General features: G+C 35.5%; 1 protein-coding gene across 1 annotated transcript in view; it reads right to left on the bottom strand.

Annotated features, from left to right (window-relative positions):
- Positions 1–353: 353 nt before the first annotated feature.
- The window catches only part of CFAP47 (cilia and flagella associated protein 47), a 291226-nt gene continuing 263787 nt past the window's right edge, over positions 354–27792 (bottom strand). The window contains exons 59-62 of the mRNA XM_035333565.1: positions 25435–25606; positions 23806–23967; positions 15119–15287; positions 354–2177 (exon numbers count right to left, since the gene is read on the bottom strand). Coding sequence (XP_035189456.1) covers positions 1968–2177; positions 15119–15287; positions 23806–23967; positions 25435–25606 — 713 coding nt within the window. The 3' untranslated portion in view covers positions 354–1967. The remainder of the gene's footprint in view (positions 2178–15118; positions 15288–23805; positions 23968–25434; positions 25607–27792) is intronic.

Below are 27792 nucleotides of genomic sequence, written 5' to 3'. Positions count from 1 at the left end.
TGGGGTGATGGTGAGCATCTTGCCCTACTGTTCTGAAGTTCTGAAAATCCAAAAGCTATGGAGTTAAGTCTCCAAGTTTAAATAACAAAAGCATTATTTGCTAATTCTTTCTCATACCAATTCTTTCTTTCAATGACTTCAAACTCTACAATTTACAATTATGGCCTAGTAATTCTAGTAAAATAAATTAAAATATAAAACTTAAAAAATAGAGGGAGAAACTAATAAAACTGATCATTCTGGAAATCTTCCAGTGTTTTTTTAAAAGTACATTTTTAAAAGATATGCAAACTTAGAATTAGCTTTTGCAGTATAAAAGAATGCAATCACATCACTGGTAGAAGTGCAAAGGGTGAAGTCATGAAGTAAAAGAATTTATTTTTAATAAAGTGTATATAGTCAGTGGAATATATAAAAGTATGTGGATAATATGTAAAACATTGTGGATGTTACAAGCACACAGATACAATGGTCCTTAGTTAAATCACCTTATAAAGCTTTGAGGATCTTGCAAAAAGCTGTGATTTCAAATGAGAAAGAAAAGCTTTTAAAAAGCAAAAACAGGAAAACAAAGCTTTAACAAAGAAAAGCTGTCACTGACAGCTTGAACGCTGTGACCAATAATCAGTTGTGAATCCACTGCGTATTTCTGATCCATAAATTCTCATTTCTTACAGTCAATAGAAACACTTGATTCAATTACACACGTAGATAGAGCTCTCCTATGAAATCTAGATGTATTTGTGTTCCCAGTCACATATAAGACAAATGTTACAAGAGCTTCTTAATGTTTTCTATAAATATACCAAATATTACTATGGACAGTGTCTTTCATGTGTTGTGTACTGAATCTGTAAGGGAAATTTTATTCTTGGTTCAGATTATCTGTTTTCTGATCAAAATGGGGCTCACTGCATTAAAAAGTAGAGACTAAACAGTGCCATCACTGTTTTATATGTTCCCAACATTTTCTGTAATAGCTTCTCTAAAATGTGTGGCATAAACAAAATCCTCAAGCACATAGCGGTAAAATGGTTTTATTGGTACTCATTTACACTGACCTACATAGGTTGTTCTCAGGCTCCCCATTCCTGAGCAATGATGCTCAATCTGTAATTGTGCCAAGAAAGCACTTACTCTGTGCCAAGCTATCTTTTTGTTAAACGATATTCAGCCATTAAAATAAAGGCACAAATACAATTCACATTCTGCATTCTGTTAGTAAAGTCAGCAAAAACAATCTCAAAGATTTATTTTTTTTAAAAAAAAAAGGTAGATTTTTTTATTTTTATTCTATATTATGTGTAATAACCTAAGAATTTGAAGTGTTATGTGATGAATAAGTCAGGACAAAATTATTTTAGACAAAGCAGAAATGTCAAAATTAATGACATTTTCCAAAGGAAGTGAATCTAAAGACATTCAGGCTCTGGACATGTGATACGTAAACCTGTATTCCTGCACCTTACCAAAGTATTGCAAAATTTGGGTAAGCATTTGATCATGAAAGACATCAGGGATTAGCTTGCCTGCTTGGTTTGCATGCAAGTAATATACTGAACAACACACAAAACATTCTTTATGGCTTCCTACTGAAGACTTACCAAACTAACATTCCTCCTAAAGCAAAGCATTATCTCAAATTCCCAAATTTCCATGTATACTTTTTCAACTCAATCCTTTTTCCTTACTAAAATTTGCTGACATTTGTATGAAATATATGCACCATTAGGTACACAACTTAAATCCCTCATATAAAAAAAAAAAAAAAATTATTGGATTTGAGACACTTTGGATCCTCCACATAAAGAGTACCATCAATGCATATCATATCTGCTTTAAAAATATATAAAAAACACATATTTGTATTTGCAGAGTTTATTTGACAAAGGTATCCACCTCATGTGGTCCCGCCACCCTCCCCAAAACAAACAAACAAAAACCCACAACAAAGCTTTATCTTTTCTCTATTTTGTCCTCAGGACTAAAGGTGCCCCCTTGATTGGTGAGGATACCCCAGTGGTTGTAAGCTTCAGATTTTCACGTAAGAAATTGCGCTGTCGAACTGTCGCTGATCTTATGTAACCGCTAGTAGAAACTACTTTTGCTGGCCTTGTAGGTGGTGTGGTCTGTGGAGGCAGGCCATTGATTTCATATGTCCACTGCATTGATTGAGTCTGAAAATAAAGAACAGAGACATGATAAAATATAATCAGTGATCAAATACCTTGAAAAAATCTGATTTACTGTGCTACGTTGATTTCAAAAGATATTTATCCTTTTTCACATATGGTACTGGAATAACATAGAAAGAGAATCGCTGTCCTGGAACACAGAGACTAGAAATCATGTTTAACATTACGAATGCAGACCCAGACGCAACAAATAAAAATAATTTATCATCCTAGATGATCTAAAATTCCTTTTTTATTTAGTAAACCCATAGTTCTGTATGTTGTTCAAAGGTAATTATTCCGCAGTACAATATAAATGTCTCAGGTGTATATATATACTGTGTGACTTAATTGCAGCTCTGGTGTTGGTAATAATAGTATTACCAAATGGTGAAATCTTTGCATTAAAATAATGGAAAAAATAATAAAAAAAAAAAAAGAGAAAAACATTCTAAGTACACATAAGAGAACTGCAGCTCATGTTGAAATCTCCAGTTTGAAGAATATTTATGTGAATTGAAAATGACACTCTGCATTTGCTTTCTGTTTATAACTGGTCTGTAGGAATGGAGCATATGTTTCTATGCCATTTCTTGTAATGCCTGAGTACTTGATTCTTACTGAGTACATTATTCTTATTCTTAATACATTTCCCATCTATGTCTACTTAAGAAGTATTATTTTATGTATACGAAGGCTGTACTGTTGTCTATCTCCCATGTTTCATTTGCTCTCTGGAGCAGAATTTTGGTTGCTAAAAACCCATATGTAACTGCTGCAGATTCTTAGTCATTTCTCTTTCAAGATTTATCACTTTAATTCTGGAAAGCAGGTCTTTATTCTGAGTCTAGCATTATCCTTCCTAGAAGGTTTATTCATAGATCTTTCATTTTCCATTCTCCTTTTCTCTTAAGAACAAAACAAAACAACACAACAAAATGATGAAATCCCAAAGACTTCAAATGCTGTGTGATTATGTCCAGCTTTATACCATACAAAGAGAAAGCTAAAGTGTTAGATGTCCACTTGACACATGCATTGCCATCTATTTGCACTCTGCAACTGGCAATTCCAGGTTTTCTGTTTGGGACATTTTCACTTCCAAGACACTTGTGGGGAACATTAAGTGAAAAAGCATGGGATGATGTAGGTCTATTTAAATTTATTCATTCAAGTACATTTTTTTATACAGAACATGGAACATAGTGCACAAAAATAATACATATGCGCACAGTACACAGAACATACCAGACTCCATGGCTTTGTAGCATCAAAGCATCAAAGTTGTGTTAAATGCATGATATTTCCAAATTCCCAAGATATACTTTTCCATATGTTGCACAGCACTGCAATTGCACAGCCATGCTACCTTTGGTCCTACAGCAGGTATTTTTGGCACTACATTTTTGCATCATGCTGCATTGAACTAGAGTCAAGGCTTGCAGGACCACCTTTCTTTCCTGCTCCAAGTCACGAAGATTTAATACAACTGTTGTAATTTATGTAATACATCTCTCACTTAATACAAACGTAATCCTTAGAACAATCATTGGTAGTTATAACCATTACACCTAAGATCAGTGTCGCTTTCACCGAAGGAAACAAAGGGTCAGAAAGGCTTTGTACACCCTCAGCCAATCTGGAAATTAATGCAAGAGCCAACCTTAAAGCTCAAGAGTCTTCCCCTGAAGCACTTAGTTAACAGCATGTCTTCCAACACAGCTGGCTTTGTGGCCCATTTGCTCTTTCCAGTCTGACAGTTCTGCTTTTCCCCAGGAGATTAGGCCTATAGGGAGCAGCAACAGTATCCACGCTAATTACCAATTTCTCCTCACAAAAAAAAAGGAAAAAAAATAAAATCACATAGCATAAATGCTATCAACCATCTCCGAAGTATAGTGTGTTGATTTATCTAACAATTTACTGTATTCTGTCGATTAGCTATGGTCTAGGTAAAGAACTACATAGACATGGTGAAGAGCAGTGAACTTTCTCCATCTCAACATTTCTTTAGTCATATCATACTTACAATATTATATAGAAGAGAATAAAATGCATATTAACGTAGCTCTCTGATTTAGTTCTTGTTCTGTGGTTTTGTTAAATATCAGTATTATATTTGCCATTGAAAATGTTTGCTTTGGTGATGTTTACCTTTGTTATCTTCCGTATACTGTTTCCTACTGTTTTAATGATTACCCTGTCATTGCTAAAGTACATTCAATGGATATTGTTGCAAGCAATTTTTCATTCATGTTGCAACTATTCAATAGGAAGAAGTTCCACATCATTAAACTGTAAACCTTTTGACACAGGCTTTGTTCTGTTCTATGCATTTATACAGTGTTTACAATATTTCACATATAGGTTGCATACAGTTACAACTTTTAAATGTCATCACCATATGAATCTCTAATTCTGCTGCTTATTTCATAACTGATTTTAACCAGCATTTTGGTAATGGAATATGTATGGTTCTGTACTTAAATTAAAAGAATACGCAACTTTTTTGCTGTGTCTTTTTAAAAGAAATATTTTTAATCCCTCTACTTTAAACTGGTGGTACTGTATTTTCATAATGTCTTCTGAATGAACTACTGTATTCTAATAAAGGTTAGTAAGCTTAAGATCTTAATAGATACTTCACCATGCATGCATAATTTTTTAAACTTTCATTACTCTTCTGCTGAAATCAAAATCTAATTTAAATTGAATATTATTCCTGTGTAAAACAGACATATTAGCTCATCATTATTCTAAACCTTATTTAATACTGTTCAGTGATCTACTAACTTCACTAACTTCACTGCCATTAAAGATAAATGCCAGCAAAAGCAGGTGTGATGTGGACCAACATCAGTATCTTCTGTCCAAAGATAATATTGTCTTTTAAGAAATGTAAATCTCTCTCCAGAGTTAGCTAATTGTCTTATTAACTCCAGTACAAGATGAAAAGGTTTATCTTTATTTAGTATGTCAGATTAACAATTTAGTTTAAAGAAAGTTTAACCTCAGGGTCATATACACTGTGTGCATGATTCATTGATCACTTCAAGGTCAGAAAAAAGATTTGTCAATTGTTTCAGCCAAAGATTTTAACTGAGTATCAAGTTACTAAAAATCTTTTTTTGTTCGTGAAATCTACACATATCGTAACTTTACTTTCTATAGTTTTCTTAACTGTTTGAAGCAAGATTTAAGCAAAAGTGGTGAGCTATGCCACCTCTCAATTTCATTTATTGTTAACATCAAAGAATATGGACTTCTGGGCAGTAAGAACCTATTGTTAATTGCCTGTTTGATGTACAAATGCTCTATATTGCATATTTTGGGGAGGTTAATATATATATATATATATGGCTTTGCTTGGTAAAAAAAGGTTCAACAAGTGCAAAGTCCTGCACCTGGGAGGAACAACTCCAGGCACCAGTACCTCCTGGGGGGCACCCAGGTGGAAAGCTGCTCTGCAAAGGACCTAAAAATCCTGGTAGACACCAAGTTGAACAGCAGTGTGCCCTTGCCTCTATGAAGACTAATGGTATTCTTGGCTGCACTAGGCAAAGTATCACCGGCATGTCAAGAGAGATCCTTCTGCTCTACTCAGTATTGGTGAGGTTGCACCTGGAGTACTGGGTCCAGTTCTGGGTCCCTCCAGTACAAGACAGACATGAGCATACACAAAAGAGTCCAATAGAGGGCTACAAAGATGATTGAGGGATTGGATTACCTCTCCCATGAGGAGAGAGCTGGGACTGTTCAGCCCAGAGAAGGAAGACTTGGGGGTGATCTGTTCACTGTCCATTAATACCTGAGGGATGGCACAAAGAAGACAGACCCAGGCTCTTTTCTGTAGATGACTATATTTGACTTACGAGCTACACTTGCTTGCCTAAATGGATCAGAATTTTCCAATTAGGAGGAACTTTTCCTGTGCTTATGGCAGTGCTGATTATTATACCAAATTTGCAACAATTATAATGCTAGCACCAGTATTAACAAACAAAGTCTAAAGGCAAAAGTATTGAGTAGAAACACAAAAGACAGTCTCTGTTATGATGTATGTAATAATAACTTAGGTATTTACAAATCATTGTGTCCCTGCATCTCTTGGCCTATTTCAGAGTTGTGCTGATACTACAGATTACACAACTTCAGACGAAAGACCAGACCACAGTCTAAACATCCCTGGCAGTCTGAGGGAAGTTTGGATTTTGAAATTAATGACTTCCTCTTATCAATATCTAGAAAGTCCTGACAGCTATAATCCAATTTAAGTCAGAAGAAAGCAATAATTTGGTTCACCTGTTTGGAGTAATGGCCAGCTGCAGAACCACATTTCTTTGACAAATATCTTGAAGAATAAAAAATAAAACATAGGCTACCAATTTTTACTGTGTATTGTATGTTATTCAAGTAAGTTATTCAACTGTCTTGATAGCTGACTGAATAATGTTCATGAAATAATTTATTCAGCAAATACTGTTAGCAGTCACCAGATAATTTATGCAAAAGTATATTTTTTAGTATTCAGCCCGTTCTTACAGATGGTTCGTGATTCATAGGATTAATTTGCAGAACATAGACCATCCATATGTATTCACTGTAGGCTGGCAGTGCTACTCAGTTACATACTAATTAATTGCCAGAGAAATTTGTGTTGGGAGGAAGCTAAATGTTGCAAGTGAGTATCAGGAATTTTAAGGTAAATGATATTCCAGTTGTCTTTCAAACAGTGTTAATTCAGGAAAGTCCAAACAAGATTTGCAAGACCTCCAGTAAGCTATGGCACAGGAAATTACAGACAGTGCATCCTGTCCTCCCTGGACGTTAATTTGTATTGTAATGGTGACAAGCAAAAAATGATCAATTACAATCACATACAGAATGAAATTATACAGAATGTATACAGAATGAAATTAAACCAAACTTTTATGTGTGCTGCTGAAGAGTTTCTTCCTCTATTTTTTGTCCTTTATGATCAGTTTAGGGTTAAAAATAAATAAATAAATAATTGTTTGGGTGCAACAATGTTGTAATATTTCCATATCTGTAGCTCTTTGATAAGATCAGCTATGACTTTCTTCTTTTAATATGAGATTTGCAATAAATCTAGCACTTCTATACTCCATACATACCCTTTTCTAAGTTACTGAGATGACTTCAGTTATTTGTATTTTAATGTATTATTTACTTAAGAATTACTTTACGTTACTTGCCAACTCTCATTTTCTGTTAATTTTATAAATGATCACTACAAAGCCAGTATGAAGGCAGATGCATTATTCACTAAACAATACTGTTTGGTAGGTCTCATGTCATTACCTTCCACTACCTTCCACTCCACAGATAATTTTTTACTTCTTGATTGCTTTATTACATCATCATGCAGAACAGGGTAGGTTAAGTGAATACTTACCAGCCATTTGCTGCTAGCAAATGACATGGCCTCCACTGATTCCCCATTTTTGCCCTTCCTCTTGTTTTTATCTGTTTTCCCTGTTTAGTGAATCTGGTAAAGGGGAAAACAGATTGAAAAAAACACTGGAACATATAAAAAATCCATTTACCAATGTCTTCCTCCTTCAGTGTTCTTCCAGTCTTCCATAATATCTAATTTTAAAATTGAAGGAAACTATAAATAATTAGAAGAGTACTTTCTTTGAAGTCTTAAGTATTGTAGCTTGGAAGAAAAACCTTGTAAAAGGTCCCACAGACCCAGGGGTTCTGATCTATATCTGAAACTAAGGGAATTAAAGAAAACAAGGGAAGAAAAAAAAAAGATGAAAGAGAGATTTCTTCCAGAGTCAATTTTTAAATGTAAGGTTGAGCTTCCTCATGCTAAGCTGGTTTCAGGATGTTTCAGTCCTGAGGATGAAAAAATACTGGAAAGAGAATTGTCTTACACTGAAGTTGTTGGGGACCCTCTGTTACTGTGCCAATTCATATCAGAGTCTGCACCTGTTAGGTCCGTGCAGTCAAGTAAAAGGTCACCTGAGTAGGGGTGGGAAACCTGGCTGCAGTGAGTCATTATTCACAATTAAATAATGTGTCCTATTCAAGTCCATAATGTATCATGGAATTCTGAGCATTGGCAAGGAAAAAGAACTGCTGAAAAAAATGAAAATAATAAAAAGATTATTCTGGAGAATTCAAAGAAATAATATCTTGTCCTCCTTTTGACCATCAACACAACTTCCTCTACAAGGTTACTCTTGAAGGACCAGAACAGTAGAAAACACAGCTTACGTTTGTTCTTGGAAAGCTACACTATCTCCTTGTATGACCACCTTGACCAGTTACTTGAGTAGAAAAATAGCACTGTTATTTTTTGATAACACTGTTATAAAAAGCGGAAGGGTAGAGAATTAACTGCCATCATAAATAAATAAATAAATAAATAAATAAATAAATAAATAAATAAATAGCACTGTCATAGAGCACTTGACATGGTTACTGCAAAGTCAAAATAAAACCTGCATATCTGAAGAGGTGAAATAAAGAAGAAGCAAGACGAAAAAAGAATCTTGTTTTAATTATTCAAAAAGATCTTCACCCACCCTGATACGTGCTGGAGGGACAATGCAGCATGATATAAATGAGTACATAAATAGCAAACAAAAAAACATGAAAGTGTGGGCCCACTGCTGATTGCAGCAGCAGACCTAGTGACACAAGACAAGGAAAAGGCTAAGGTACTTAATGCCTTCTTCACCTTCACCTTCATGATGATGTCACATCTTCAGAAAGGGAGAGAGGGAGTACCCAGTGAACTACAGGATAGTCAATGTCACCTCAGTCCCTGGGAAAGTGATGGAACAATTAATTCTGGGAAACATTTCCAGGCACATAAAATACAAGAAGGTGGTATCTAGCATGGATTCACCAAGGGGAAGTGATATTTAGCCAATCTGATGATCTATGGTGAAATGGCTTTGTTTCAATAAATAAAAACAAAGCAGTTGATATTGTCTACCCAGATTTCAGTAGGGCTTTCAACACTGTCTCCTGTAAGATCCTCATGGACGATCTATTGAAGTGTTGAGTGGATAAGCAAACAGTCTGATGGATTAAAAACTGGTTGCTGTTAGACCCAGATGATAATGACCAGTGGCATAAAGTTTAGTTGGAAGCCAGAAAATAGCAGTGTGCCCCACAGGTCAATAGTAGGTCCAATCCCATTCATTATTTTCATTAATGATCTGGGTGATGGGGGCAGAGTGTACCCTTGGCAAGTTTGTGGATGACACAAAACTGGGAGGAGTACTGATACACCAGCCTATCCTGTCATTCAGAGGGGTCTAAACAACTTGAGAGATGTGATCAGAAGAATGTTATGAAGTTCAACAATAGGAAGTGTGAAGTCCTGCACCTGAGAAGGCACAGCCTCATACAGCAGTATATTCTGGGAGCTGCCCAGATGGAAAGCAGCTTGGTAGAAAAGAATCTTGGATACCAAGTTGAACATGTTCTAAAATATGCTCTTGCTGCAAAGAAAGCAAATGGTATCCTGGGCTGAGTAACTATATTGCCAGAAGGTGGAGGGAGGTGACCCATCCCCTCTACACAGCACTGTTGAGGCCTGGAATACTGAGAGAGAAATGGAGCTACCGGTAGGAGTCTAGTGAAGGGCCACAAAGATGATTTAGGGACTGGAGCATCTCTTCTGTGAGGGAAGGCTGAGAGAGTTGGGACTCTTCAGCCTGGAGAAAAGAAGACTCAGTACTTCTCACCAATGTATCTGAAGGGAGGATACAAAGAGGACATAGCCAGGATCACAAACCGAAATAGAGAAGGCTTGTGGAGAATAGAAATAGAGAGCTTGTGGAAATAGAGAGCTTGTGGAGTCTCCAACCTTGGAAATATTCAAAATCCACCTGGATGTGACCTGGGCTAATCCACCCAGGTGACTGTTGTGGCTTGAACCCAGACAGCTAAGAACACACACTGCCACTTGCTCACTCTCTCCCTGCAGTGGAAAGGGAGAGAGATATAGGAAGGCCAAAAGCAAGAAGACCCATGGATAAAGAAAAAAAAAAATAGATTAATACAAGAAGGAAAGAGAAACAAACAAACAAAAAACACAAACAAACAAACAAACCACAAGTGATGCAGAGACAATTTCTTTCCACATCCTGAAAGCAGACAAAACAAAACAAAAAAGTTTTAATTGCTGAGAATGACATTGGACAGCCAGGGGCCAGTGTCCCAAATGTATCTCTTCCCAGTCTTCTACTCATGCTTACCAATGCTCTGAGGGCGGGGGAAGAAATCTTTGATGTTGTGCAAGCGCTGTTAAATAATACCCAAAACACTGCTGTGTTATCAACACTGGTACAGTCACAAATCCAATACACAGCAATATACAGGCTGCTGTGAAGAAAGCAAAATCCACTCCAGTCAGACCCAAATACTGTGATCCTGCCTGAGCATCTTGTCTGGGTTAGACAAGTCCCTTCCAGAAGTCCCTTCCAACCTCAATCCACTCTGTGATTCAGGGATGGTAGTGTAGGATACGTTAAGACTTATTTTCTTACATCTCTTCCTCTCTTTTCTTGTTACTTATAACTGCCCTAGTGATTTTGAATGTATTTTAACATCCAAAATTAAGTACAAAACATACAACTCATTTACTTATATACTCACAGATTTCATTATATACTCAACAATTCATGTGAGCCATTCCTCACAATGTGGTAATATTAAAACTGGAGTACTGAGCCATACTGAGAAACTGTCATCAACACTTTATTTCAGGGTATCAAAGGGGAAAAGAGTGATCAAACCAGAGTCTGGGGGTGCTTGTGAATAACACTTATCCTCCTTTACCAGAACTACACATAAAATCATAGAATCATTTAGGCTGGAAAGGACTGTCAAGTCTAACCATTACGTTTACACTTAATCAATGGTCTTTCCTTCCCATTTATAATTAAAATGGTAGCTCAACAGTCATTTTCTTAACTTATAGGAACAATTCAAGATAGAATTAAAGGTGGCTTAGTTGATTTCTGCAATTCTGCAATTAGATGTTTCACAGCTTTGCTTAGATGTAATACAATCAATATCAAATATTCCTTCACTACTGGCAATGTTTTGAATGCCCTTATACACCAGTCATTCCCATATTGGTATAATCTCTTGTCATTACGGGAATTATAGGCTCAATAAGCAAAGTAACTATTTTTATGCCTATGAATCAAAAATTTTGAGTATTGATTCTTCACTCAAAATCCAGTGATGCTAGTGATAGGATGTGCTACATTCACTGCCTGGAATGAACTTTCTGGACCTCTGTTTGTAATCACAAAACTTGGTTCAACATAAGCCAGGGGATGCAGGTGATGTCTTCCTTATTGTGAAACTATTTCAATTATCCTATTAGCTTTGTTACATTTTCCCTTGTCCATTCTTTTTAAGAGATGCAATTCAGAATTACATTAAACTACGGTAATTAACAAATCTACCAGGAACAATGCACAATGTATTTTCACCAAGCTACTGAATATGTAACGGTATCATTTTCTGTTAAAATACGCAAGCTTGCATACATAAGCTTAGAGAAGCCATACGACTACTGTGGCTTGCACACAGCAGCATTTATTTCCAGAGCCACAAGACAAATGGTTTTGATATGCTATCTTCCATAGGCTGAGTTAGAGATTATTCAGTAATAAAGGTGCATGAGCCTAACTTCTAGAGGGCTTGATAATGTTACCTGCAATCTGGTTTTCTCTGACATCTATTTTATCTTTTAAGACTTATTTTGTTTGCCCTCTGCTTTAGAATATCTCTGCAGTCTCATCCATGAATTACAACACATTTGCTCAGGTCTCTAGCTGGATTCAGCACGCTGCAAGCAAATTAACTGTCGGCCAACGTGAATACACCCTTTTCCAAGGACTTGCCAGCCTCCTGGCTGCTCTGTCTTGTACCTGGCAGCAATTCCTGCTCCAGAAAGCCTGTACAGAGTTCCCTTGCCCTTGCTGGCCCTAGGCTCTGGCACTTGTCTCTTCAGTTTTGCCAGCACATTGCAGCCAAACTCAGAGATGTTTGACTGAGAAAGTCCTTTTTTTCTTCTCAGTAATTTATAGCTTATCTATTATCCTTTCACTAATTTGTAATTAGTGGGAAAACATTTTTTCTTTTCAGTTAGAACAGCACTGCTTATGGAAGCTATTATAAACGTTGACGTTTGATTATGGAATAATATCTATTTAAAATGCACTTCATGCACTGTGTCATTGTTTCTTGCATGTAGCTCAGTAAGATTATGATGTTCTCCTTCACAGATACAGAAAAAAGCATGATTATTTTCTTTACAGGCTTTTTGTTATATTTCTCTAATTTCATTCTTTGATCTACAGAAATTTTAAAGTAATTTTCCATGGTACCTTTACAAAATTAAGATTCCTACCAGCTATTCAAATAATAGTCTAACTTCAATTGTTCTGATTAGTAGTTGACTCAGGACATAGTTTTTAATGATGGTTAAAGAAAATTGAATTGCTTCAGCAAAGTAATTAAAGTTTTCTGCCATTAATAAAATCTACTGTAAGTATTCATGAATATTAAAGTTTTAAAGAATTCCCCAAATACTTCATGAAGTACTTCATGATTTGTGTACAGAAAATATAAATGAGGCTACATTATTTCAATTATAAAAATGCATTCAGTTAATAAAATGTACACACTGAATTTTGGTAAAGACAAATTGTAATCTCTTCACATTAATTACTTCCTTAGGACTGGGTTCTCAGCAGGGCAAATAAAACAGAAAATTTGCATGTACAATGTTTGTGTTTAATGTTTTCAACAAATGAAGAAAAGATGACTGCAGGATCTTTCCCCATAATCTCCACCTCCTGTTTTACTTTACAACACAATTGTAATGACCAGCATAAAACAGATAAAGAACTTACACTGTCATCTGTGCTGCTTTACAGCCCAATTATCACTGTTCATTGAAGCATACAAAAATAGCAGTTCTGCTACTCACTATTCATAGATTTTTATAATAAAACTATATTAGTGTTAGGACTCTGACTTTACCCCCAGAAGTGCAAAGGAAATTTTACAGGAAGAGTGCTGTAGTCTTTTAGTATGGCAGTATCAGAATTGAGACAATAATGTAAAAACAACTTTGCTGCTTTTAAAAACAGTTCAAAGCCTCTGTCAATACCTTACTGAAAGAATACATGCAAAAGAGGTTCTTCAGTGTTAGGTCCAATATTGTTTTTCACCGCCTTTATTATTATTCCCCAACTAAGAGTGATTTAATAGTGTTTTTGGCATCTAACTAAAACTATCTTCTTCAGGGTCAGTAATGAAAATTATTTCAACTAACAGGAAAGGCAGAAATGGGTATCTGGTATTCTCAACCTGTAGTCAAGTTTCTTTCAGGTAGCTGTTACAGAGTCACAAATGCTACAGCTTTTATTAGAACTACATGACCAAAAGGTTTTGTGGAGAGGAAAGAATGATTTCTAGTATACCCCAAAGGATTATCACTAAAAATAGAGAGAGTGTGAGCCATGAAGAGTCATTAATAAATTTTTTAACATACAGGAGTAGACTGGACAAGATTGTACCTATGGCAATAATATGTATGAGTGAATTCCTATACCCATACACAGTAGCACAGGTGGAGATGTAAAGAGCCATCTGCCTAGATCATAACCTGAGACTGAGGTATGTAAATTAAAAATCCAATTACTCAAAGTCCATCTGTACTCATAAATTCCTAAAAGGGAATTTTGGATTAGTTAGTGAGTTCTTAGAAAGCAAATCTTCGACCTTGATGCTTATCCCATTGCAGACAAATTTGTCATGTAGAAGCTCTATTTTCAATGGAAATTAAACCAAAGACAAATATGGCTAGTACATTTTAATGTTCTATGCCTAATAACAGGAGTTTTGTTCCAGAACTGCATTAGAAGTTTCTGAGTTATACATATGTGTTATATAGCATTGTATAAATATAAAAGAACACAATGGATTCAGTCAGTTATTTTGTTTTTCAAATGTAAGAGATATTACCAACACTGCTGTTTATGTAAAAAAAAAAAAAAAGATTGATTAAATGGCCTTCCTGTTTCCCTCGAATTTCTCTTTCTTATTCCTGTTGTGCAGGTTATCACTCAGAGAGAAAATACTATAGATATTTCTCATGCATCTTCTTATCAGCTTTTTTTTGACCATCTTAATTTTAAATCAGTACTGCTGTTTCACTTCTAATACAGTAACTTGAAAACATTGCCAGCATGCAGTGAAGTGTGCATTTCAAGTGCAAACCATTATTTGCAGAGTTTCAGGTGTTCTCCAGTACTATAAATTTTGGGCAAACTATTTCCTTTTAAAGCATGTCTTAAAATATCATTCCTAAAGTAATAAGAACATTTTTACTACTGAAAGAAAAAATGTCTTGTGATGTTTTCTGACCTTCAGGCTTTCAGAAGCTACATGGCTAAAAATTCTTTTTGTTTATTTTGAAGCTTGTTTTTACGAAGTTATTCCTAGCTTCTTCTTCTGAAATTCTGCCTTTTACAGTTTAGTATCTACCTTCTAGTGCCTTAACTTAGGTCTCATATATTCAATTACATATTTTCCACTAATTCTTAACATGATTATTTTATTATTACTCTGTTAAAAGTTATTCTGTCATGTTGTATATGTAGTTGTGGCATATGCATTAAGATATGTATCTATTTCTGGTGTTGATGGCAAAGGGGTAACAAAGAAATTAAAATTAAAATATAAGTTTTTCCAACTTGTCATGAGTGAGTTTTCATTATTTGATTTTATTCTTGTCTGTAGTCAAGAGTAGCAAAATAATTACAGTGTGCATTTACATGTTTTGTTACTGCTTTTCTCTATAGGATTATTTTCCCTTCCAGTCCTGAGTAATGGAGAGAGTATATTTGTGTATTGCATCTAGGAAGACTTACCTGAATTACAAGTGTTGCTTTATGCTTCTTGCCATACATTCTTGGCTTGAATCCCACTGTTATATGGGTTCCAACAGTGCCCACTGGAAGAAGTTCTCCAGCTTGCGGCAGTACAACAAAGTCAGGATCACTGCCCGCCAGGAAATATGCAGTGAATGGCTCAGGGTACCTACAGGAAAGCAAAGGAGGTTATTGTGCCTTTTGCAATATCTTAATACAATCTATCTACAAACATTTAGGCCACCATGTGGCATGGCTTAGGAAACGTGGCAGCCCACGAAATGCTTGAAGAATAATAGCATTATTACTTACAGAATATTTTTATAGTAATTGTTTACATTTAATTATAAATATTTATAATCTTTATATGCAGGGAACTGCATACTAGTCTTCCATTTAAAATATACTTATATTTTGTTATAAATATTATAATAACTAGAGAATAATTATAACATCTGTCATTTTTAAAAGAAATATGTGTAAAGGTATAATGTGAATTATCAAAATAAATTCCATGTCAGAGTGCAAAATATACTTACCCTTTTTAAAACCTCTCACTTTTCCAATCTCTAATCCAATAAAACTGACAAGCCACCCATTTTGTTAAGATTTATGACTAGAACTGAATCTGCAGTCTGATGAAGTACTAATAAATTAGGAGTGAGTTCTGAACGGCTTGAAACGAATATATGGAAAAATATAGTTTTCTATCAGTTTTCAAAACTTTTCATGTCTCACAAACCAAACACTTTGAGATACTCCAATAACAATAATCATGTTCCTCTACTGATACTATTGTATAACTGCAGTCTCATAAGAATTTTTGTCATGGGTACTACAGATCTTGTCTAATTGCTAGCTTCATGGCAGTACCATTGCACCAAAAGAAAATGTCCTATTCCGGGCAAAGAGAATGGCTGAGAACTACCAAACAATCTTTATCCAATTCCAACATGAAGCCTATTTATCACAGTTTGTTAGGGATCAGTTGTCATAAGCATTCTAAGCATGAAAATACATATATATTGCATTTTCCTGTCAAGTTCCCTTTAGTTCTTACATATGGTGCTGAGGACAACTCTATTCAAGACAGAAAGAGAACAAAAGAAATTAAAACCAGAAATATGATGACATGGTCAAAAAATAATTCACAACAATCTACCACAGTGTAACAGTGCAAATACCATGCACACTTAGAAAGAAAATATTTTTAGTTGATAAAACTTAAAGGATGAAAAACTAACATCATCTCAGAAAAAAAGCTGTTCAGAACTGTTTATTCATGGATTGCTGCACCAGAAATAACACTGCTTTTCAAAGAAAACACTCACAACACAATGGAATTTAATATTTTATGACAATTCAAATCTCTATAGAAATGTCCCACATATTTAGGGGAAGTGCTATTCACTGCATGGTATGCTGGGTCATGTTGTTTAAAAATAGCTCTCCTTTTGTGTATGTTCTCACGGAAGGTTTTCTTAAATTCTAAAATACTGTCAGGAAAGAAAAAAAAAAAAAAAAAAAAAAGTCAAACTGTAAGTTTGTAGAAGAAAACAGTGCAAGCGCATAAAATGGAAGCCAAAAAGCTTCCACCTCCTCATCCACCTCCTCAGAAAGTTAACTGAGATTTAGTAGTGCTACCAGGCTCCAATGCATTAGTGGATTGAGCCTAACTTTTCCTTTGGTTGACATCAAGGTAGTCAAAATAACTGAATGTCTGAAAACACATTTCAAGTTTTGAGATATCAAGCTTATTCTGACATTATCTTTTGGTGGTACCTAAAAAGGGGTGCAGCTGAGTTTATAGCACTAAGCTTACAATGGCCTGAGTTCCCATGTATATACTGTCTAAGCCTTGAGTCTTCACATCAGTATTTCTATAAGGCCTGCTCAGGTGTGAATCCTTAAAGCACACCTACAAAATAAAGGCACAGGATGAAAAAGAAGTGATGCCTCTTAAATTGAGTAGCAGAGTAGATCATTCATCGAAAATGGCTGAGATGACTACTCAAACCCCAGTTCTGTAAACATGAAACTGAACACAAGTCTTCACTTCCAACAAAATTGCTCTATTGACTAGATATAGGAACATTTTAAGAAAGCATTTTCGTTGTCTCTTGTTCAGTCTGTTTTCTAGTAAGCAGTTAGGGATGACACGCCCTAATAAACACTTTTTGTGTTTATAAAACATACAACAGCGTGACTTAAACTACAGAAGCAGTGATTAAATGTTAAGGGAGATGGGAGAGGCTGCATGCATAGAACACAAAAAAGACACAGAAGAAAATAAAGACTTTATTCCTGCAGAAATTGCATCTTAGCAGGGAGTGCAACAGATTTTTTTCAGACACCATAAATAATTCCTTAGAACAGTGAGTCCGAGAGTGCACATGAGAAAAATCTATAGTTTAAGTCCTGGCAAGGGAACAAGACAATTTAAATGAAACTGTCACAAAACCAATCTACAACTGTATACACAAGATATTTGCCGAGTAAGAGAAAAAATCTTGTTGCATCAAATTAGTCAGAATATAATTTTCAGAAAGAAGAATCGAGAAAAACTAATAAAAAGCTTTCAAAAAAGATCTGCATGCTTTGTATTGATACAAGATACTAGATGCAGCTGCATTTTTGTGTGTGTGATGAGTAAAATAGATATACATGCACATACAGACACATATGAACACATATATACACACCTAAAACCTCCTCCTTTCCTCTCCTTCCCCTCCCCCAGTCTGGCAGTTTTAAACAAAAGAGTCAAGTCACATATCGGACAGAAAAAGTTCCTCAATATGGGAGCTATGTCCAGTAAAGAAAATAGAAATTCTGGCAAATTAAATGTATAGCCGTAATATGATAGACCAAAAAATATTGTTAAGACAAGGCTAACAGTACATGAACTAATGATTAAAATTTTATTCATGCACATTCAGAAACGGGAACCTTTCACAGTGCCTCTACTGATAAATCATGATTTTTGTGTGTGTATGTTAGAAGTATATCTAAAGATGGCTTCTCAAGAAAAACAAAAACAGTATTTTCAGTGATGCTCACATCAGGGAGATGATCTGGCACCCTGGTTAACTTGCTAGAATAAGTAAATTCCTTGTCATTATCATTTTCTCTTGTACAGAAAAAGCTGGACATAAAGTTCCCAGAATAGCACCTGAATTTAAGACTATTATTTTCAGTGTCTGTATGTTTAGTGTATTATTAAAAATTAATAATTTTGTGACTTAAAATAATTAAAAATTAATTCCTCCTTTTCTCTTTCATTACTGCTTCAGGTGAAACAGCTCTGGCTTCTCATTTGACAACCATAAAAGACAGAGATGAGACTTTCTATATTTTTAAAAGAAGGCTTTTGTTTAACTCAAGAGTGGCAGATACTAACATATGCGATAAAGTTTAATGATATGCAGAGTTTTGAAAACACATAAGAATCAAGCACAAATGAATTAGTAAATACAAGGGCAGAGGCCATACAAGCCAGAGGAAGCAAATTTGTCTTCCCACCCTTGTGTTCCATAACTACAGTCAACAGTTTGATATTGCTGACAGATAATATGCACGCTCCCCTTATTCAAATAATGAACAAGAATGAATAGTAATTTGAATTTAAATAATAATTGGACAATGAAATCATGGCAACAGGAAGAGTGGAAATTGAGTTAGTATTTAATAGACACATTTATAATTACTCCTTTAATCTTTACCTCATATTATTCTTAAATAGAAGTTTATGCTCATCAGTGCTCCCATTTTTAGATAATTTTAAAATCAGTAAACTAATAAGGAATAGCACCTTAAGTCTTCAATTAAATAAAATCATAAATTTATAATCCCATTGAGATCTCACTGCAAAAGCCTATAAAATAGACAGGCATTGAAAATATAAGTCTTCATTAAATTAAGACTCAAAATAACTTTAATATTTACTTCTCTTTTCCTCAAACTAGAGAAGCAGTAAATTATTCCTACAGAAATTTATTATTTTACAAAATCAGCATTTTGCAAACTATACTTTAAAAACAACCCACAGACAAAATGCATTTTTTAAATAAAAGAAAAATAACATAACCTCTTAATTTGTTCAGTGTATGACTGCTTAATGAAAAAGAAGATAGAAATCCCATTTGAAAATGTTGCAACAAGCTTCCAAAAATACTTTATCCTAAATAAACTTACTTGTCACTTGTAGTTAACATCTATTGGATGTCACAAGAAATATAATAGGAAGTATCTTTAAACTTCTAACTATATACAATTATCAAATTCTGTAAAATTGTTAGTGATAGTTGGCATTAGTTAGATTAGTTGGCAGGAGTTAGATTATTTCTCTCCTAAAAAATAATGTCAATTAATAAAAAAAGGAGATCCTCATCATTCACCAAAATTGGTTCCTTTATGTTTCAAAAGCAACTCTGGTTTAATTGACCACTCTAAATCCTGACCTCTGGACATCAGAAAAGATTTAACTCCAATTATAACTATATAGCTTCAGAAATACTGCTTCAGAATCAAAGGACTTTTGAAAATATGAAGAAATGGTGCATGACAAGTAAGTGTCAGAGAATTTTTTACCAGCTATTACATCACTTCTGCTATGAACATGTTGTAAAATCAAAGCAGGAGCTAGGATTTTTATCTTCACAACATGTTAAGATTTCTGTCTCATTTCCATTCTGCCCAGGAGTACTATGCATGCAAATCGGTGAACTGACTTTTCTGGCTTGAAGAGGTCCAGGTCCCATGGCTAGACACAGCTCCTGGCTAAATGTGTTAAATGCCAGGTATTGTACTGTTAAGAAGGATGATTATAACTGCTCTATGTGTATCATTATTAATATTTTCTACCAGTCTACATTGAGACTCTAAAATAGAGCTCAGTTAACTTTTATATTTTGTAGCTGACACTATGTGGGAGATATTAAGAAAAATGATTCTCTAAATTAATGGCAGAATTTCACAGAACTTGGTAACAAGGGGACTGATGTAGGAATCCAAGCCTGTAATGTGCACAACAACTTAAGAGGGAGGGCAAGGGTGAGTGTACTGAGAACTTAATGAATGCATTTTGTTGCAGCATACATAATCCTGGCTCATGGTAATCCTAATGAAATACAGCCATGATTATAGTAAAATAGAAATATTTCTCAAAATTGTAACTTTTTGTTTTTTTCTTCGCAATTCTATTTGTATGGACTCAGAACTTTCATTATCGTAGATCATTGTGAACAGCAGAGCAACTACCTCTCATTTGTAACTTTTCATTATTTGTGAAGCAGCTACAGCAAATGTGGTTATGGGTAAGTTGGGAAATCATTAATTTACTCCAAAATACTTCATACAAGTTTGGATTTTGCTGGGGAGGAGTGAAATTAAAAGAAGCCTGCATTTCAATTGCAGCAGCTGTATGGAAAAGAAAGCTAAAACCATTGGCTTCATACCTTTGTAGTGGTCACCAACGGTACTCAGTGGAGCATATGACTTGGTATATAAATGATAATTTTAAGCTGTTCTTATCAAGGTATTAAGCTTTTATTTGGTCTGTGATTCACAACTATTTTTTTGTTGTTGCATCACTATGCAACCTACCAGCCCAAAAAGATGTAGAAGTTTTATAAGTGAAGCCAATGCAACAACTCTATCCTGTAAGTAGCGAATAGCAGAGGGGGATAAAGACACAGAAAAAAAAAAATAATAAAATAATTTTTTTTTTCTAGCAGGTTACTTAGAAAACTCTCAGTTCACTCTCAATGAACAAGTGCCTTGAAGCATTATCTATCGTAAGAAATAAAGACAGAAGGTCATTGGGGGGATAGAGGGGAGTGGGTTGGAGATAGGCAGATAGGGGCAACAGAGTTGTATAGGACAAATACCTCTTTTACATACTAGAACTGCTTCTTTATGGGAATGGGTTACTAATTTTTTACTTCAACGGAGTAACCATTTTTTTTAGGGAAGATTCAGATGGCACTCTATATCCCAACTGAAACTTTAAATCCACATTTCATTGTTCCTCTGTTTTCTTTTTAATCTAAGTCATTTGAGATATTCAAGCATTAAATTACACCTGTAATATACAGGTTTCTTATGTAATTGCTTTTCAACTGCAGATCCTGTATGCCACATTTTGGTTGGCTCAATGTTCTATAACAAAACCTCCACCAACAAAAGATCCTAAGCAAATCAAGGGTAAGATAAAGCATATACATCTCAGAGAGCAGTTGTTGGCACCATTTACAACATGGAATATATTCACTACATAAAAGCTTTATGTTTTGTGTTTGAAACATATTGGAGAAATACTTCTTATGTAAAATAATTTGAAATTTGTTTAAGCGAAAAAGAGAGTTTGTGTTCCATCATGGCTCCTTCTTTATGTAACTATAATGACTCAGGCTTTATAATACCTTTTTAGAGAACATTAGGTCTCTTCGCTACTATCAAACACCTACCAGGAGCTTACAGCATTGCCAGAGTAATTGCTTCACTTTTATTCCTGAAACAGCCCGTTCTATTGAAGCAGTTACCTTGAATGCTGTGATAGCAGCCTTTTTCAGAGTCCGCAGTAATTATCAAAACTGACAGCCATCTAAAAGCTGGAACAACAGTCCATCTCAGGTGCACAGCTTTTGGAAATAAGCTCCTTAAAAAGTCTGCTAGAACCAAAGACATTTCTTGCTGGGGATGCTTCAAAACCATATATCTACCATGAAAATTACTTATCAATCAGTATATTTGGCATGCTTTTGTAGTGGGTTTACATGGCAAGGTTTTGGTAGCAGGGGGCTAGAAGAGTGGCTTCTATGAGAAGAACCCAGCGGCTGCCCTGAGTTAGGTATCGGCCAGTTTCAGTCGGCTCCAAAAGGGACTCACTGTTGGCCTGAGCCAAGCAAATAAGGTATGTTGTTTGCACCTCTGCGAGAGAGAAAGGAAGGATTTAAGAAAGGAAAAAATAAAATAAAATAAAATAAATGCTGTGAGAGAGAGGAGTGTGAAGCAGCCCTGCAGACCCCCAGGTCAATGCAGCAGCAGGGCAGGAGGTGCTCCAGGCAGGCAGCAGCAGTTCCCCTGCAGGCTGTGGAGAGGCCCCTGGTGGAGCAGGCTGTCCCCCTGCAGCCCATGGGTCCCACACGGAGCAGATCTCCACGCTGCAGCCCGTGGAGGAGCCCACGGGGAGCAGGTGGATGTGGCCTGGAGGAGGCTGCGGCCCATGGAGAGCCCCCGCAGGAGCAGGCCCCGGGCCGGAGCTGCAGCCCGTGGAGAGGAGCCCACGCAGGAGCAGGGGGCTGGAGGGAGCTGCCGCCCGCCCGTGGGGGACCCGTGCTGGAGCAGTTTGCTCCTGGGGGATGGACCCCGTGGTACAGAGCCGTGTGGGAGCAGTGCTTGAGGAGCTGCTGCCTGTGGGCAGCCCCCGCAGGCTCAGCTGGGGAAGGACGGCATCCCGTGGGAGGGACCCCACGGGGAGCAGGGGCAGGGAGGGACCGTGAGGGAGCCGCAGAGACGAAGCATCGAGGGACTGACCGCAGCCACCATACCCCCATTTCCCTGCACTGATGGGGGAAGGTGGTTTTAGTTTGTTTTCTTTGTTTCTCATTGTTCTAGCTTGTTAATAATAGGCAATAAATTACACTAATCTCCCTACACTGTGTCTGTTTTGCCCATAGCAGTAATTGTTAAGTGATCTCCCTGTTCTTATCTCAACCCTTGAGCCCTTTTTGTCATATTTTCTTCCCTTTCCTTTTGAGGAAGGGGAGTGAGAGAGTGGGTGGCTGCCCAGATGAGTAAAACAACCACAGCTTTCTAGATATATGGTAAAAAAAGGCAAAAAAAAAAAAAAAGGCAAAAAAAAAAAAAAACCAAAAGAAATAAAAATCTATGAACTAATTTGATTTTAAGCATAATGACTGTCTTTCAGGTTCACTGTCTACTTTTTTAAAAACTTATTTATCGATAACACACATTTTATTTCTTGACTTCACTATGTATACAAATGACACCATGGGTTCTCTACAACATTAGGAAATACTAAGAAAATAATGAAATGTATTTGAAAATTATATTAACAGAGATTGCTGCAGAACTTTTAAAGAGTATATGTAGACCAGTAACAAAGTACTGATGAATCTGACAATGTTATACAGTGAAAGGGCAGGGTACAGATGAATTCATAATATTCTTACATAATAAAACAGGAATACCTTCAAAACAATTGCACATTTAAGAAGAAGAAGAAGAAAAAAAAAAAGAAAAAGAAAAAGATGCAAAGGTTTGTTTTTAACTTGCTTGAAGTATAAAGTACTTTGAAAAATAATACATTACCGAAAGCATTAAGCATTTAATAGCAATCCTTTAATATCTTGTCACGCCTTCCTTAGCATTGTGTTGCATACTTTACACTGAAAAGCTTTTTAGGGCAAAACCTTAGTTTAAACAAAAGTATTTGGATCTATTCCACAATTTTTCTCTTAAGGGGCTATAGACTAATATGCAGAATATTTGTGCTTCTTACAGTATAGCGTCAATATCCCATTTGTTAGCTGTACAATGCAGCACTTGGAAGTAATGACATTACTGAAATAGATGCAGTTCAGGTATGCTTCTATTGTCCAAATCTGTTTTGAGAGTGAGTTTCATCCACAGAAAACTACATAAACACTTTATAAATATTTTACCTTGTCTGGCTTGTAAGCTTAAAATCAACAATAGATTCCTTATTTAGGCCAATTCCTTCAATGTTGATGACATCATCCACTTCTGGCTCTGTAGCAATGAACAGCATTGGAAACTTCCAAATACCTCCTGTAGTGCAGTGTACTACTAGAGTTCCTTCATTCCTTAAAATTTCAGACAAAAAAACATTCATTTCATTATAAAACATATACTCAGTAAAATAATACCGCAAATAAGCTTCAAGTGTTCAGAACGATACTATAGAAAATGAAAATACAAATGGATTTAAATTGGAGCATGTTCTTAATTTTACATGGTTTAGTATGTATCTGTCATACTTTAGACTGGAATGTAGACTAAATAAAGTTATTTAGAGCAAAAGAAAAAAAGACATAATATGAAAACAAAATGATGGGCATAGCCAAGAGATATGATTCTTCTTCTGTTTACTCCACTGGGTTATACAAATATAACTCAATTTGGTTTACTTGTTATTCTTTATTTGCTGTGGTGTTAGAGGAGAATTTAATGTAGAATACGTTAGCCGTTCAGTTTAGATTTAAATGGACCTGACTTAAGTTCTATGTACTCTGTAGATTCTCATAATAAAAAAAAAAAACAACTAATTTAGCTACAGTCTTTCAGTACACTACACCAAGCCTTATAGTTCTCAAGTACATAAAGATTAAAAACAACCAAAACCAAAACCAAACAAAAACATTCACAACCAAAACAATAACAACAGCAACAACCACGACAACAACAAAACATACACACACACAAAAAGGCAAAGTAGAAGAAAAAATGGTTTCTAAATTAATCTCCCTTCTGACACAACAACACTGTGTGGAGTGGGTGGATAGTCTTCCTTAAAGATTTGCTCTAAATTTCAATAACCTTGTGGACTACCGCAAATACTGTTCCATCCTGACTCATAAAAATACCTTCTCTGTACACACAACTGTGGATGTCTAGCAGGGACTACTGTTTGCTCCCCCTGGTAATGTTCACCTCTGAATTTATCTTGTGCTTGCATGTTAGTGAAGCTTCTTTCTAGCTTCCTCCTGTACCCACTTGACTCCTTCCAAAGGAAGGTGCAATTTTCCTCTCTCTTCAAAAGGATCTCTTTCAGTTTCTTTTTAGATAGGTCTATCACAACTATAGAAGAAGGTAATATTTTTCTGCAGACTACCATTGTTACTAGGGCAGTAGAGACTCAAATTCAAATTTCAAATTCAGCCATCCCATCCAACCAAAGAATATGTAAAATGCTTGTCTAGGAAAGTTTATCAAAACTGACAAGCCACCTAGTCTGTATGCTTTCCATGAATGTTGAGAACAATTAATTTGCATTGGAAGTCATAATACTTTCAATACTCTAATGCTTAGAAGTAAATCGATGCACACAAAGACTAAAGCAATAAGACAACAGAATCATCTAGCAGGTATTAAAAAAAAAATACTATCAGTTTTAATATCAAAGTTATCATAATGAGAAGCAGCAAGTGAGAAAACTTAATAAATTTCAGAGGTGAAAAAAAAAAAAAAAAGTGAGGAAAACAGTGTAGGGAGGTCGTGATCAGATTGAATCTTACTGCATGGTCATTTAGTAATAAGGAGCAGGGACTTACCTCATTGGTTTGTTAGGTGCAAACACTATATTAAATACCAGCGTTATAATTCCAGATTCTGGATCCCATTCTCTTTGAATCAGATGCATCCCAACTAAAGATTCAAGCTGAGATTTAATTTCATTTGACTGATATTGTAATTCATACAGAAATTCCACTGTTGTAGAGAAACCTAAATGATACAAGAGAAAAAGATCAATCTGCATGCACTCAAATCTCACACAGTTGGACAGATATTAGTTACAACTTGGCCTTTTGTTATTTAAAATTACAAATAAATGAAACTAGTAATTACCCAAAATTTGACTGATTTCCTCCTGACTGCATAGCAAAATCTTCCAATTTCATATAGCATCCTATGTTGTATCTGGTAAAATGGAAGCTGGAAAACTTACTTAGGAAAGGGGTACAATGATTAGCAGCATTGTCCTGGCTACCACTTCTGTATTACGTTTAGGTATTTCTATTTCATAAGGCAAATGTACATCGCAAGAATGCAGTGCTATTTTTAAGCAATGTCATTGAGACAATCTCAAAGAAAAAAAAAATCTAACTGAGAACATCAGTGCCACTGATGGCTGCCAACCTTAGAAACAGGTTACAGAAAAAGAGCAAAGATGCCACTATCTGCCACTTTTATTCCCCACAGCAGCTACAAAAAGGCCAAGGAGTAACGCATATGAATAAATAGCTGTGCTTCTTGAATAAAACACCTCTTTCAGCTGCAATAGAGAAAACTGATATTTAGTATAAAACAGCAATTTGTGCACAGAAGAGAATGTTTCTATGAGGAATAGAATCTCAAACTACTAATCTATTTAAAAGATTTACATGTTTTATGGATGGAAAATCTTTTACCACCACCACTAAATGTTACAGAAGATTTCATCTTACTGTGACCCTGTATCTCAGGGCCCATTTTGAATTTGCAGTTTAGTTCAATGTGTTGTACAGAATTCCTGTTTATGCATCTCTGTATATGCTGGCTATAGTCAGCTCCAGAGTTAATTCCCAAGGCCTTCCAGTTTGGAATTCTAAAATGCCAGCTTCACACTTCCTAGTATAAAAAGTCTATATCCCCCAGAGACTGTGAGATTGCTGAACACATTACTTCAGTTTTGCAGATCTGTCTTGCTACCCAATGTCAGAATACACCCCTGAAGAGCATGGAGGTGTGTTGCAAAGCATGTAGCCCTTTCTCCTTTACTGACAGGGACAAGATCCTTTATGATTCTTCTCACTACTTCAGCAGCTAACAAGAAGCTTAATTTTTTATTGCCAAGGGTTTTGTAACACAGAGATTAGACCTAAGAGATGTAGCAGCTTATATCAAAACATTTCTGAATCTTTAAATTGTATCCTTTACACAGACCTCTGGAAGATTTATGGTAGATCTAAGAGCAACACAGATGTACATTAAAAAAACATTAACCAACATAAAGAATTAGAGGTCATGGTATATACACACTCAGTACTGAATATACAGGATTTCCATGTATTAATCCAACTCTTATAAATGTCCTTTATTATTATAAGTGTATTTTGTTATAGTGAAATTAAATATGAATATTTTTCCTACAGCTTATAAAATTCCTGGGATCGTCCTACATTGTTCCATACTTTGTTGTTTCTCTTTTTGAAAAATATGTTTATGCCATGCATTCAGATTTCAACACAGCCCAAGGCTTGTAACAGACATGCTAGACAAATGTCAAAAGACAAAGATTTAGACATAAAAATTAACTTTTTATGGGAGAGAAAAGATGACATAATTTAGAGCATTCCACAGTAGGAAAATTGCAACTGTTGAGCAGATGTTCCTTTCAGGAGTTTTATCACACAGTGCAGCTCAAGAAAAGTTTATGTTACAGTTGACATACTAGGAAGAAAATGTTGTGAATTGCATTGTACTTTTAGTATCCAAAGACATTTCGACATAGTGCCTTTTAGTCTTAAGAAATCAAATATTTCTACTTTTTTTTTTTTTTTTTTTTTCCTGCTCCGGTCTGTTTTCTAACCTCTTCTACGCTTATATCAACCATTTATTTAAAGTATTTTAATACTTAGAACACCTAAGGAAAAATTAGGTATTTATATGTTCCAATATTTTAAAGTTTTGAAACACTGATGATCTAGTTTTGATTTAGGCTGTTCAAAACAGTGAAGTGTAATTAGATTTTTCATAAGAGCTGCAAACCCTGAAGACTACCATATTATCATACTATGGGAAGCCCTTGTGAATACATTAATATTTGATTCTAGATAATTCCATAATACTTGTGCTGTCTACACAAACTGGCAGCCGCAAGAGGGTAAAAAAAAAAAAAAAAAAAAAAAAAAAGAGTTGTGAATAACTGC

The sequence above is a fragment of the Oxyura jamaicensis genome, chromosome 1 (genome assembly GCF_011077185.1).
Source record: "Oxyura jamaicensis isolate SHBP4307 breed ruddy duck chromosome 1, BPBGC_Ojam_1.0, whole genome shotgun sequence".
Taxonomy (NCBI): domain Eukaryota; kingdom Metazoa; phylum Chordata; class Aves; order Anseriformes; family Anatidae; genus Oxyura; species Oxyura jamaicensis.
This window is presented reverse-complemented; position numbering and strand designations above follow the sequence as displayed.